General features: G+C 40.4%; 1 protein-coding gene across 3 annotated transcripts in view; it reads left to right on the forward strand.

Moving 5' to 3' along the window:
* The first annotated feature begins 1,363 nt into the window (after window positions 1–1,363).
* MASP2 (MBL associated serine protease 2) overlaps window positions 1,364–13,815 on the forward strand; it is a 127,546-nt gene continuing 115,094 nt past the window's right edge. The window contains exons 1-2 of one of the 3 annotated variants that reach the window (XM_073585074.1): window positions 1,364–1,519; window positions 8,393–8,618. In XM_073585074.1, coding sequence (XP_073441175.1) covers window positions 1,515–1,519; window positions 8,393–8,618 — 231 coding nt within the window. In that variant the 5' untranslated portion in view covers window positions 1,364–1,514. The remainder of the gene's footprint in view (window positions 1,520–8,392; window positions 8,619–13,815) is intronic. The other 2 variants (XM_073585073.1, XM_073585072.1) reach the window with 2 other exon arrangements.

Below are 13,815 nucleotides of genomic sequence, written 5' to 3' on the forward strand. Positions count from 1 at the left end.
GAGGTCTGGTGAACTCCCTATTCTGGTAAAGGAAGGTAATGAGCCTGATTATCAGGCACCTGAGTCTAATGAGGATGACTGGCTGAGTGGAGTCACTGACTGGATATAAGGCTGCCGACGCCCTTCTGCCCTGCGGATGATTTCTCTGTGGACTTCTAGGACACCGGTCTGATTCCTGCTTCCCTAAAGCTAAGTTTTCTGCTTTGCCTGTTTGCATTTATGTTTTGTTTTCCTTGCTTTTCTGGATTCTGCCATTCCCTGCTGGGATGAGCTGAATCTCCTTTTGCCGGTTGCTCTGCCTTCAGAATATTCCTGAGTACTGACATAGCTTTTTTGAAGCCTAGCGTCTTCAGGGCCTTTTTCACTGTCAGTCTGTTGGCTCTTATTTTCATAGGGTTTTTCATGGATTGCAGACAGCAGCCTTCCTGTCCTTTCCTATCTAGGTAGTTTGGGCCCCGTCTTTGCTCAGTCTATCTTTCTGTCTGTGTTAGTGTTTTCATCTTGCTTCACCGTCATTATATGTTGGGGGCTGCCTCTTGCTTTGGGGTCTGCTCTGGGGCAGTTTAGATTTCCCCTTTCTTTCTTTAGGCCTATTTAATTCTCCGGCTGTGATCGAGGGGTCTAGGGCATCGTAGGAACCCCCCACGGCTACTGTTAGTTGTTGTGATAGGATCAGGGGTCTGCAATCCGATAGCTGCCAACCTTTCTGGTTTTCTGGACTTAGCTAGCAGTTCTGTTTTTGCCTCCTACGGTGACTCAATCATAACATGCGACGTCCTGGGCCTATAGCCTGTGTGGATGGTTCGGGCGTCCCTAGCCCTCTGAATTATTCTAAGACTATCACTAGCTTACCAAGCAGCAGCCCCTCCTACAATTAACCATGCGCTCACTTGATGTTCTATCTACGAACTATGTGCACTAAAATTTCCCACCATCTAGTGGCCAACAGGTTCACTACACTTTCCCTAATACAAGTGTAAATACAGAATACTTTACTAAAACACACAATGCTTTTTTACAAGACACGGTAATACACTAAGTGTTCCAGTACTATTATAAGTAGGCAGTAATACATGCAATCATGTAGCAATACCATTTATAATAACATATACAAAGTGGGCCATTTATATGGATACACCTAAATAAAATGGGAATGGTTGGTAATATAAGCTTCCTGTTTGTGGCACATTAGTTTATGGGAGGGGGGACACTTTTCAAGATGGGTGGTGACCATGGCGGTTATTTTGCAGTTGGCCATTTTGGATCCAACTTTATTTTTTCCAAAGACATGTGGCTAAAGTTTTACCAGCAGATGTTTATTTTTCCTTTTCAAAATTGCATTCAGTTCTCAGAAATAACATCACAAAACTAAAAAGGTAAACTTTGGAAGAGCCCATCCTAAACAAAACAAATCAGCGAGGTCACCAACCTCTCAGGACTGTGACACAGAGCAAAGGTATAACGGGAGCAAACAAGACTAGAAGCAGAGAGGAGACTAACGGGGAACAGTCAACATGAGGCAAGTGAACACCATCATTCTGTACTTAAAGTCCATATATTCTCCAAATATACCATGGTATTGGCTTGTATTGTTATAGTCGGGGCTCTAGAGTTGGAAAGACTATGTTCTGACTCTTATTTTTCACATTTTGACTTCAGCAAATTCATAAATGACCAATAATAAGTGATAACGAATTTACTCCAGTAAAATGAAAATATCAATTTATCCTTTTTTTTTTTACACTTTTTTTGTTTCTTAAAACAAATCAGGGTCTTGGATTGATAGAAGATATAATTTATCTTTATAAATATTTCTAAACTCTTATGAAAGTTCCAAACTTAAATATCCAAAATTAATACATATGCTTCTCTCAAAATTATCATCAAAAAGTTAATTTATTTCAGTTCAATATAAAAAGTGAAACTCCTATATTATATAGAGTCATTACACACACACACACTGATCTATTTCAAGTGTTTATTTCTGGTAATGTTGATGATTATGGCTTACAGCCAATTAAACCCCAAAGTCATTATCTCAGTCATTAGAATACTTTATAACACCAGCTGGAAAAAAAAGATTTTAAAATCTGAAATGTTGGCCTACTGAACTGTATGTTCAGTAAATGCACTCAATACTTGGTCAGGGCTACATATGCATCAATTACTGCATCAATGCAACGTGGCATGGAGGCAATCAGCCTGTGGCAATGCTGAGGTGTTATGGAAGCCCAGGTTGCTTTGATAGCAGCCTTCAGCTCATCTGCATTGGCATTGTTGGGTTTGGTGTCTCATCTTCCTCTTGTCAATACCCCATAGATTCTCTGTCTGGTTACTGTCAGGTGAGTTTGCTGGCCCATCAAGCACAGTGATACTGTTGTTTTTAAACCAGGTATTGGTACTTTTGTAGAAAAAAGGATTTAGTTCAGCTCACCCCTCATTGATGCTGCAGCAAGGTCCAAGCAAGGACACGTCTCCTCTTAGATGTCTTGGAATACTTCATAGAAAAAGGAAAGTCCAGCTCAAGGAGTAAAATCCAGAATTTTCTTTATTTATTTCATTAAAATACAAGCATGGCTGCTATAGTCATCATTGCGGTTTTTACCCTGACATGGGATAGCTGCACAGAAAGTGCCCAGGAGGTTCTGTACGCGTTTCGAGCGGTATACGCTTTTAGACTCAGAATAACCCCAAAGAGCTAACACAGCAGAATATCAAGAAGGTGCACAAGTGCACATAATTAATTATTTAAAATAGACACAGAGAAAAACAACAGGAATGTATCCAAAAAGGACAAAAACACAAATATAAGTGAAGTATACATGACATTAAAAGACGTCTTAGGTATTTTTCACAATGTTTCTTGGCACACTAATTGGACATGGCTTACATGTGACGTAGTTTCCCTATACACGTGTATTCCCCATAACATTGCAATGTCAGCAGTACGTTATCATCTATGCAAATATAGTTCATATTGGATGAAACTACAGAACTACATTGTTGCGGTGTTACAATTTTTGCTGTCCCACAATTACTTCTTATTCAATGAGAAATTCTATCTACGGAATAGTGTTGTGTCGATGGGGGCCAAGTTCTCCCCTTCAGTCGCTAACTTGGTGATGGTGTGGTGGGAGGAGCTGTTTATTTTTTATGCAAATAATCCTTTCTTGGAAAAGATTGAACGGTATATAAGATACAGAGATGACCTGCTCATCATATGGAAGGGTGACGTCTGCCTCATTCCTCTTTTTATTGATTACATTAATGTTAATCAATTTAATTTGAAATTCACACATAGTTTTGATAGGTCTACAATTTGTTTTTTAGATCTTCGTTTAATTGGGATACCGCAACAGTGCATTTCCTCCTCCACATATCGCAAAGAGGTTGCTGGCAATACAATCTTGCATGCACACTCCTTTCACCCCGCTCACACAATTAAGGCGATTCCTGTGGGTGAATTAATCAGAGCGAAGAGAAATTGCAGTGAAACTTCGTCTTTTGACAGGGAATTTTTTTCTATAAAAAATCGTTTAGATAAACATGGCTATCCAAATTGGACTATAATAGAGCAACTAATATCGTAAATAACAAAACAAGGGAAACATTACTCAAACCGAAATGTCATAATAAAAATAAAACTCAACAAAATGATAGTCCCACACTGGTTCTTACTTACAGTCCATACTTCAAAGAAATCAGTAAAATAATTAAAAATAATTTACATTTAGTCTGTAATAACGATGTTATGGATAAGTTATTAAAAAATGAGATCAGGATTGTTTCTAGGAGAGCCTCAACTCTGGGGAATTTTTTATCTCCTAGTTTATACAGTACTAATAAAAATTGGTTATCGGTAAGGCCTGTTTCACACTTCCGTTTTTGGCCATCAGTCAAAATCTGCCGTTTTGTAAAAAAAAAAACAGATCCGCCATTTTTTTTGGCAGATCCATTTTTTTCCCCATTGAGTTGCATTACCGGCGGATCTTGAGGGATGGCCATCCGTTGGATCCGTTTTTTTGCGGATCCGCCAAATTTTTTGCGTTCGCCGACATGCCTGGACGGACCATGCAACGTTTTTTTTGCCGCAGGATCCGCATTTTACATTGCGCATGCCCGGAGGAAGGAAGTCAGACGGAAATTTAACCCTGAAATCCTTTCTGGCGGACGGAAAAAATTCTCTCTCTCTCTCTCTGTGGCATCCGTTCACATCAGTTAGCAACAGATCCGCTTTCCACCATTTTGGCGGATTTTAACTGACACAAAAAAACTGAAGTGTGAATCAGGCCTAATGGGCTACCACAGATGTGGTCAGTCTCCCTGTAAAACGTGCACCTTTTCACTCAAAACCCTGTCTTTTTTTGATTCCTCAAACATCAAAGAATATAAAATAAAACATTTTTTGAACTGTAATTCAAACTTTGCTGTTTATATTGTGGAATGTACACATTGTAACTTAAAATATGTGGGTTCGACCATTCGTAGATTAAAGGATAGGATTCGGGAGCACCTGTATGGCATTGCTCAGCCCACAACACGCAATATATCCAATGTATCAAGGCATTTTGTGTCTGTTCACAATAGGGATCTTTCTTTCATTAAAATTTATGCTATAGAACAAATTAAAAAAAGAACCAGAGGTCGAAATAGAGAAAAATTACTAAGAGACAGAGAGGCATTTTGGATTTACGTTCTTGATACACGAACACCTATGGGTATGAATTTGAGGAAAGAGTTTATGCTTTATTATTAATCACATTCATATAAAGATTTTTTTTGTTTTATTGTTGATGTGATATATTAATTTAATGTCATGCATACTTCACTTATATTTTGTGTTTTTGTCCTTTTTGGATACATTCCGTTTTTTGTTTTTTTCTCTCTCTGTCTATTTTAAATAATTAATTATGTGCACCTGTGCACTTTCTTGATATTCTGCTGTGCTAGCTCTTTGGGGTTATTCTGAGCCTAAGAGTGTATGCCGCTCGAAAGGCGTACAGAACCTCCTGGACACTTTCTGTGCGGCTATCCCATGTCAGGGTAAAAACCGCAATGATGACTATAGCAGCCATGCTTGTATTTTAATGAAATAAATAAAGAAAATTCTGGATTTTACTCCTTGAGCTGGACTTTCCTTTTTCTATGAAGAATTGGTACTTTTGGCAGTGTGGACAGGTGCCAAGTCCTGCTGGAGAATGAAATTTCCATCTCCAAAAAGCTTGTCGGCAGAAGGAAGCATGAAGTGCTCTAAAATTTTCTGGTAGACGGCTGCGCTGACTTTGGTCTTGATAAAACACAGTTGACCTACACTAGCAGATGACATGGCTCCCCAAACCATCACTGATTGTGGAAACTTCACACTAGACCTCAAGCAGATTGGATTGTGTGCCTCTCCACTCTTTCTCCAGACTCTGGGACCTTGATTTCCAAATGAAATGCAAAATTTACTTTCGTCTGAAAACAACACCTTGGACCACTGAGCAAAAGTCCAGTTCTTTTTCTCCTTGGCCCAGGTAAGATGCTTCTGGTGTTGTCTATTGGTTAAGAGTGGCTTGACACAAGGAATGCGACACTTGTAGCCCATGTCCTGGATATGTCTGTGTGTGGTGGCTCTTGAAGCAATTAGTCCACCAACAGTCCACTCCTTGTGAATCTACCCCAAATTTTGGAATGGCCTTTTCTTATCAATCCTTTCAAGGCTGCGGTTATCCGGGTTGCTTGTGCACCTTTTCTACCACACTTTTTCCTTCCACTCAACTTTCCATTAATATGAACAAAACCAATAGGTGGCCTAGGTTGATGGCAAGTAAGCTAAAACTATAAACAAATGAAGCCGAATGCCAAATATTTAAAAATATATGGAAATCTTTATTGAGACATATACAAACATATACTGTAGTTAAAAAAGTGAATACTTTTTTGGGCAGATACAAATACAAATTTTTTTTTTACTGCATTCATGGAGTGTACACCAAATTCATCAAAGGTTAGATGATTCCATATGTTTTCATGATTATCCCATTAATTTTGAAGAATAATTTGTGGAGTCTACTGAAACAGACTAAGTGACCCTTTTAAATGCTTAGGAAGCCTTTACAGGTGTTTTTTTGTTAATTATACTAATTTACTGAGATAATGTCTTTTGGGTTTTCATTGGCTGTAAGCCGTAATCACCAACATTAACAGAAATAAAAACTTGAGATAGATCATTCTGTTTGTAATGATTCACTTTTTGAATAGAAGAACTAAAATAAATTTACTTTTTGATGATATACTAATTTTGTGAGAAACAACTGTGATTTTTTTTTTAAAGCTGGAGAGTGTACAATTTTGCTGACTCCAGGAGATTCTTCATGTATTTGCACTACAATTTTTACTAAGACTTCATGGTAACTGAAGCCTTGAGCAGTCCAGAAGACACATAAGAAAACATGAGAAATATAAACGGTGCATGGCAAGTGGGGAGGGCAAATATTACAGATTTAGCATAGAGTCTAATGAGCTTTAAGGCATATTCCAAAAAGTGGAATTAATCCCTTATCAGTGGTATACAATATTCAGGAGATATTAGCATTTTCCTTCAGCAACAGAATGTCGGAGTGTAAACCAAGGCCTGGATATGTCACATCTAAAATTCATGAAAAAAAAGAAATTTGATTTAAAAAAGAGGTGTACATTCCCCTAGGAACATGCAAAATTTCAGGCATTATTGGTGTTAGTTAAACTTACATGTACATTGCATGTAACTAGGTGAACAAAATTTTTTTTGCTTCATATTTGGAGGGCTGCAGATCTTCTTTTCTTTCCACAGTATAGGGGATAACTTTCTGAACACTTGAGATCCGACCAGTGCCGTACTCCACCTTCTCCGGAAGTTCCATAGGCAATGAATGGAACGGACTTGCAACTCTAATTCTGGCATTTTCAGGATCACTGGTGTTCCCAGAGGTCAGATCCCAAGAAATCACTAAGTGGGTAAATTTTCAGGGGGAAAAACCCCTTTAAACTTATCCTCTACCTGTACAATTTTCATATTGGTGACTACAGTGATCAGTTCAATGAAGTTTAACACCAATTGGCTGCAACAGATTTGATACCAGGTGGATTGTAGATCTGAAGTCCTGTGCTCAGTAGACATTACAAAATCTAGTACCCCATTGTACGTCTAGAAGAAAACTTGCTATCGGGAGATGTTGGGTGAATTGCAATATTTGCTTTGATTTCAGTAAAGCCTCTATTTATTATGCTTGGCTGATATAGCACCATCATTATCTCTGTCCCCTTTGGGATTTACAATCTAAATTCCCTATCAGTAAGTCTTTGGCGTGTGGGAGGAAACCAGAGAACCCGGAGAAACCCACACAAACACAGGGAGAACATACAAACTCCTTGCAAATGTTGTCCTTAGAGGGATTTGAACCCAGGACTTCAGCCCTGCAAAGCAACAGTGCTAACCACAGAGCCATTGTCCTGATCCAAGCCTCTCAAGGAGACTTTGGGTCCCGTTACATTTAGCGATGCACCAGCGATCTCGACAACGATACGACCCGTTCAGGATCGCTGGTGCATCGCTAAATGGTCGCTAGTGAGCTGCCAAACAGGCTGATCTCACCAGCGATGTAGCAGCGGTCGTTACTTACCTGTCAGACGCGGCAATAAAGACGTCCTCCCGCCCGCGTCCACGCGTTGCTCGTCGGCGCCAGCAGGAAGCCGCCGCCGAGAAACAGCCTAGGACGTTCTCGCACGATCAGCGATAGCCAGCGGGGGAGCCGGTCGGAGGTAAGTGTCACATGTAGCGATATCGCTAGCAATATCGCTGCTGCGTCACAAAATCGGTGACGCTTTAGCGATATTGCTAGCGATATCGCTATCTGTGAAGCCCCCTTTACTCTTTGGACTATTTTTTGATTTAGGCCAGATTTTCTGAACAACATTTTTCATTCCTTTACACTCTATAGTTTTCTTTGAGATCCAAAAATTTAAAAAATGGCTTATTTAATACTTAAGTCCCACACCTATAATAGTCGTATAATAGTTGCTCCCACCAACTGGCTATAGTCCATAAAATTGAAGAAAAACAACTTGTTGTTCCTTTGCCTTTGCAAACTCACTCCCTGGGTATTTTTGATTTGATATTGTGGGTGTCATCTTAAAGCAAATTCATAGCAATCAATTACATTGAAATTTACAGGCTGGAAAATTGTATCTGTACTCTTGGTCCTGACTTATTAAAAGGAGGTATGTTACTGTATGCGTTTTAAACACAAACTAAACTTGAAAATACCATCTACAGTATCTACTATTTATTTCCTTGTATGCATATAAAACAAAGCCTTTCAATGGTTAATCACCTATCATTATATCATACTGGTTGTATCTCTGTTTGCAGATTGTGGCATCTTCTGGTAATCTCCACCGTATTCCACTCTTATGGATACTGCATCGAATTAACCGGTTTGTTTGGAAGGATTTCCTCTCCTGGGTTCCTGAAACCTTACCCCAACGATCAGAATATCACGTGGGATATAAGAGTTCCTGAAGGACACAGGATCAAGATTTATTTCACCCACTTCAACGTGGAATTGTCCTATTTATGTGAATATGATTATGTTAAGGTACGAAGCTTGGGAAATGTGAGGGAGAAGAATAGTCGCGGTGATCTATCTACAGACTAGGGAAGGATTACATTCGATGAATTGAAAAATCTCCTTGAATAATTGACTCACATGTGCATTGTTCGTTACAGTTCCAATACAATGGATCCGCTCTGCACCCATCACATGATACATTGTTATCCCCTTGGAAGTAAAGGAAAAACTGTAAAGCCAAGTTTTTCAACTTTCGTTGCAGATGTAATATGTAAAATACATCTCATGACAAAATGAAACCGTACATGTTTCCATAACGACAACAGAAAATGTTCTGCAACCGATTGATTCTACTCGGCTAATCATTCACTCACAAACTAATAGCTGTAACATTAGGAAAACTGTCTAGGCGCATAATCCACTGGAAACTGAGAAAACAGTCTTGTTTTCATGCCAGTCAAAAACTTCAGTGTGAATTATGTTTAACGAAGCTTCTATTTCAATCCGTGTTAAACACACATCTTATTTTCCAATGGAGTTTATTCCCATTATTACTTAAAAGGAACCCGTCAGTACGATTAGTGGTATGGCTGCATAGGTTGTAGAACAATGAAATGACCCCCATGTTGTAGTAAATCTGATGCGATATGAAGCTTTGAAGCCACATGTAAATGCCACTAGAATCCGCCATCTAATCATCCTGACAAGTTTCCTTTAAAGACTAACTAAATGTTTGCGCTAAAATTCTACACTTGTTCCTTTATTTGCAGGGAGTCCAGGTCCTGGGACATCCACTGAGAAACACTCCTGAAAAGGCAGGCGCCTTCTACAGATTCAGTATAAAACTATCTTTTGCACCCGTACTCCGCTGTGTGTACACAATCATGAGCTGTGCACTTCTCAGGGGTGTTTTGAATGATCAATGGTAATCCCATCAATCACATGCAATTAAAGGCAAAAGAAGAAACAAATATAGAATTTGAATGGAACTATTTTGTTAAACGACCACGGATCGGCTAAAAATGAGCCGATTGGCAATCGCTCGCTGACTTTTTCAGTCAGACTTACAAACCATATATGATTCTATGATAATGAACATTTGATGATTTTTTTCCCACTTTTTAAAAATAGAACAAACTTTTGATGAAGAAAATGTGAGATTTGATGAGAGAACACACAGACTAAACTAACTAGGTCACTAAGGTATTGTAAGGAAATGGACATACTGCACACATTCCCCTGTGAAGAAGATGTGTGTTGTGTAATATGAAATGTGATGTGCATTAATAGCGTTGGTTGTGGGTTCGGCCCAACAGTAGGAAGAGTTAGACTTAATGGTTGGGACTAGCCCAGAGTAGGAGGGGCTAATGTGAAGGGACACTCACATAAGGCCCAGTGTACGTAAAAAAGAAGACCTAAGGTCTGGCAAGATTCTATAAAAAAAAAAAAAAAAGAGAAGTGACCAAAAAACAGAATGGTCCAGAGACGAGTCCTTAGAGAGGACACCTAGCATTACGGATCAGAATTTAAAACTCAGAGAGGTAAAGTGCCAAGACGGGACAGAGTACATGAGATGAAGAGAGTGCCCCAGGTGGGAGCTCAAAAGCGTCAGTAACAGTGAAAATAAGTACTGGCCATACTAGCAACATACTTCCCTAGAGGGGAAAGAAGATGTGGAACCACGTATTAAGAATAGGACTTTTGCTAACTGGACTGTAGTACTGAGCTGGCTGGGCTGTGGTGAAGTAGAATGAAACAGTGAATACAGAGAATGAGCAAGTAAAGAGTAAGGAATAGAGACTAATGTGAGAAGTGCTCTGTATTGTGAAGGAAACATTCATAAAGATGTGTACCCCCTACCTACTGTATATAATTCTCACAAAGTTGTCATTAAGTAAAGAGTTTATTTTTAATTGGTGGTCTCCCTCATTGAAGTCCTCATCGTCTGGTTCTGGCCAACCAAAGTCATCCCTAAAGTTCAGCCTGCAAGGGTGTAGCGCCCCCCCTAGCACAAGTCCACACACCCACCCAGGAACCCCATCTTCATGTAATGTTTCGGGGTACACAAGACGCGTATCTCGCCCATAGCTACCACCCTGCGCTACATTACAGTTTGATTAAATATTCAGTTTTTGTTGTTTTTTTTTAATAGTTTTTGATGTCAAAGCCAGAACTGTTGTGAGTTCATTTTTCCCTTCACCATTGAGGTCTGATGAACTCCCTCCTCTAGTGAAGGAAGGTAGTGAGACTGATTACCAAACACCTGGGCAGCTAGATGATGACTGGGTGGCTGGAATTGAGGACTGGATATAAGGCTGCCGACACCCTTCTTCCTGGCTGGTGATTTTCCTGCTGGATTCTTGGAGACCAGTCTGATTCCTGCATCTCAAAGCTAAGTTTTTCTGCTCTGCTTTGTACTCTTCAGTTTTGTTTTGCCTTGTTTTTTGGGAGTTCTGCCATCCCCGGCCGGGGGTGAGCTGAATTCCATTTTTGTCTCTGATCTGTTGATATTTTGCTCTGTCTTCAGAATATACCTTGAGTGCTGATATAGTCTTTTGAAGCCTAGCGACTTCAGGGCCTGTTTTTCCTATCAGTCGGTTGGCTCATTTTGATAGGGTTTTTGCGGATGGCAGACAGCAGCTTTCCTATCCTGTCCTATGTAGTTAGCTTGGGCCCCATCATTTGCTCAACCTATCTTTCTATCTGTGTTAGTGTTTTCATCTTGCTTCACCGTCATTATATGTTGGGGGCTGCCTATTGCTTTGGGGTCTGCTCTGGGGCAGTTTAGTTTTTCCCCTTTCTGTCTTTAGGCTATATAGTTCTCCGGCTGTGATCGAGGGGTCTAGGGCACCGTAGGAACCCCCCACGGCTACTGCTAGTTGTTGTGGATAGGTTCAGGGGTCTGCAATCCGATAGCTGCCAACCTCTCTGGTTTTTCTGGACATAGCTGGTATTTTGCTTTTTCCCCCTTCGGTGACTCATCTTAACAGAATCACCAGCCATACCGCAGATCCTAGGGTACTCAATAGCAGGAGAGAATTGTAAAAAAAAAAAAAAAAAAAGTGTCAGAATTTTTTTTTTTGTGTGTGCATATTTTTTCCTCTATATCTCTGAGGCCGTAGGGGGAATTTTTCTCTCAATGGAGATGAAGCAATTGTCTGATCGTGTGGAGCAGCTCTCTGCTGAAGTGCGGGGAATTTCCGCCTATCTAGCTCATTCACATGCTGCTGAACCAAAGATTCCTTCTCCTGATCTATTTGTGGGGGATCGGTCTAAATTCTTGAATTTCAAGAATAATTGTAAATTATTTTTTGCCTTGAAGCCTAACTCGTCGGGGAACTCCGCGCAGCAGGTTAAAATTGTCATCTCTTTGCTGCGCGGCGATCCCCAGGATTGGGCGTTTTCTTTGAAACCTGATGATCCTATTCTGAATAATGTGAATGCATTTTTTCAAGCCTTGGGGTTGTTGTATGATGAACCTAATGCTATTGATCAGGCTGAAAAGACCCTGTTGGCATTAAGCCAAGGTCAGGATTCGGCAGAGTTGTACTGTCAAAAATTCCGAAAGTAGGCGGTCCTTACTACCTGGAATGATGGTGCCTTGGCAGCCCTCTTTCGGAGGGGTTTGTCAGAAACTGTAAAAGATACTATGGTGGGATTTCCTGTTCCCTCTGGTCTTGACGATTCTATGTCATTAGCCATTCAGGTGGATCGGCGTTTACGTGAACACAAAACTACACGAGAGATGTTACCACCTGTTGAACAAATGTCTGAACCTATGCAATGTGATAGAGTTTTGTCTAGGGCGCAACGTCAGGAGTTCAGAAGGCGTAATAAGCTGTGTTTTTTTTGTGGAGATGCCTCGCATATTATTTCTGTCTGCCCTAAACGAGAGTAACGTTGTGCACACACGTTTTCTGTGGGTGGTGTTCAACCTAAGTTTCTTCTGGCAATTACTCTGATCTGCTCCCTGTCTACATTTTCCGCCAAGGCTTTTGTGGATTCAGGAGCAGCTCTGAACCTGATGGATTTGGATTTTGCTAAACGTTGTGGATTTCCTATGACACCTCTGTGGACGCCTATCCCTTTGAGGGGTATTGATGCTACTCCTTTGGTGAAGAAAAAACCTCAGTTTTGGACCCAGGTGGTAATGCGGGTCGCCCCAGACCATCAAGAAAATTGCAGATTTTTGGTGTTGCATAATTTGCATGATACCATTGCTCTGGGGTTTCCCTGGTTGCAAATCCATAATCCAGTTCTGGATTGGAAATCTTTGTCTGTGGTGAGTTGGGGTTGTCCGTGTGCCCTTAGTGATGCTCCTGTTTTCTCTACCTCTCCCCAGTCACATGATGTTCCTGACTATTTGGCTGACTTTATGATGTATTTAGTGAGAATGAGTCTGCGTCTTTGCCTCCTCATAGGAGTTATGACTGTGCTATTGAGCTGAACCCGGGGTGTAAATTCCCCAAGGGTCGGCTTTTCAATTTATCTGTATCCGAGTACGAGGCTATGCGATCCTATATTAAGGAGGCATTGGAGAAGGGTCATATTAGACCATCCTCTTCACCCTTAGGTGCTGGTTTTTTTTTCGTGGCTAAAAAGGATGCTTCATTAAGGCCTTGTATTGACTATCGTGCCCTCAACAAAATTACTGTTAAATATCAGTATCCATTACCCCTGATTTCTGGTCTATTCTCCAGAGTTAAAGGTGCTTGCTGGTTTACCAAGCTTGACCTCAGGGGGGCGTATAATCTTATTCGCATTAAGCATGGGGATGAATGGAAGACGGCGTTTAATACTCCGGAGGGACATTTTGAGTACCTGGTGATGCCTTTTGGGCTCACTAATGCCCCTTCTGTCTTCCAGTGCTTCATGAACGATATATTCCGAGACTTTGTGGATAAATTTTTGATTATCTATCTGGATGATATTTTGATCTTCTCCAAGAATTGGGACTCTCATGTGGAACATGTTCGGACTGTGTTCCGGATTTTGAGGGAGAATTCCCTGTATGTCAAGGGATCGAAATGCCTTTTTGGGGTACAGAGGATTTCATTTTTGGGATTTATTTTGTCTCCGTCAACTATTGAAATGGACCCGGCCAAGGTACAGGCCATTTATGATTGGGTTCAGCCCACTTCTTTGAAGGCCCTCCAGAAGTTTTTTTGGTTTTGCTAATTTTTATCGGAAATTTATAGCTAATTTTTCTGGTATTGCCAAGCCA

This window comes from Dendrobates tinctorius, unplaced genomic scaffold (assembly GCF_039654945.1).
Source record: "Dendrobates tinctorius isolate UK_male_01 unplaced genomic scaffold, ASM3965494v1 ptg000086l, whole genome shotgun sequence".
In the NCBI taxonomy this organism is placed as follows: Eukaryota; Metazoa; Chordata; class Amphibia; order Anura; family Dendrobatidae; genus Dendrobates; species Dendrobates tinctorius.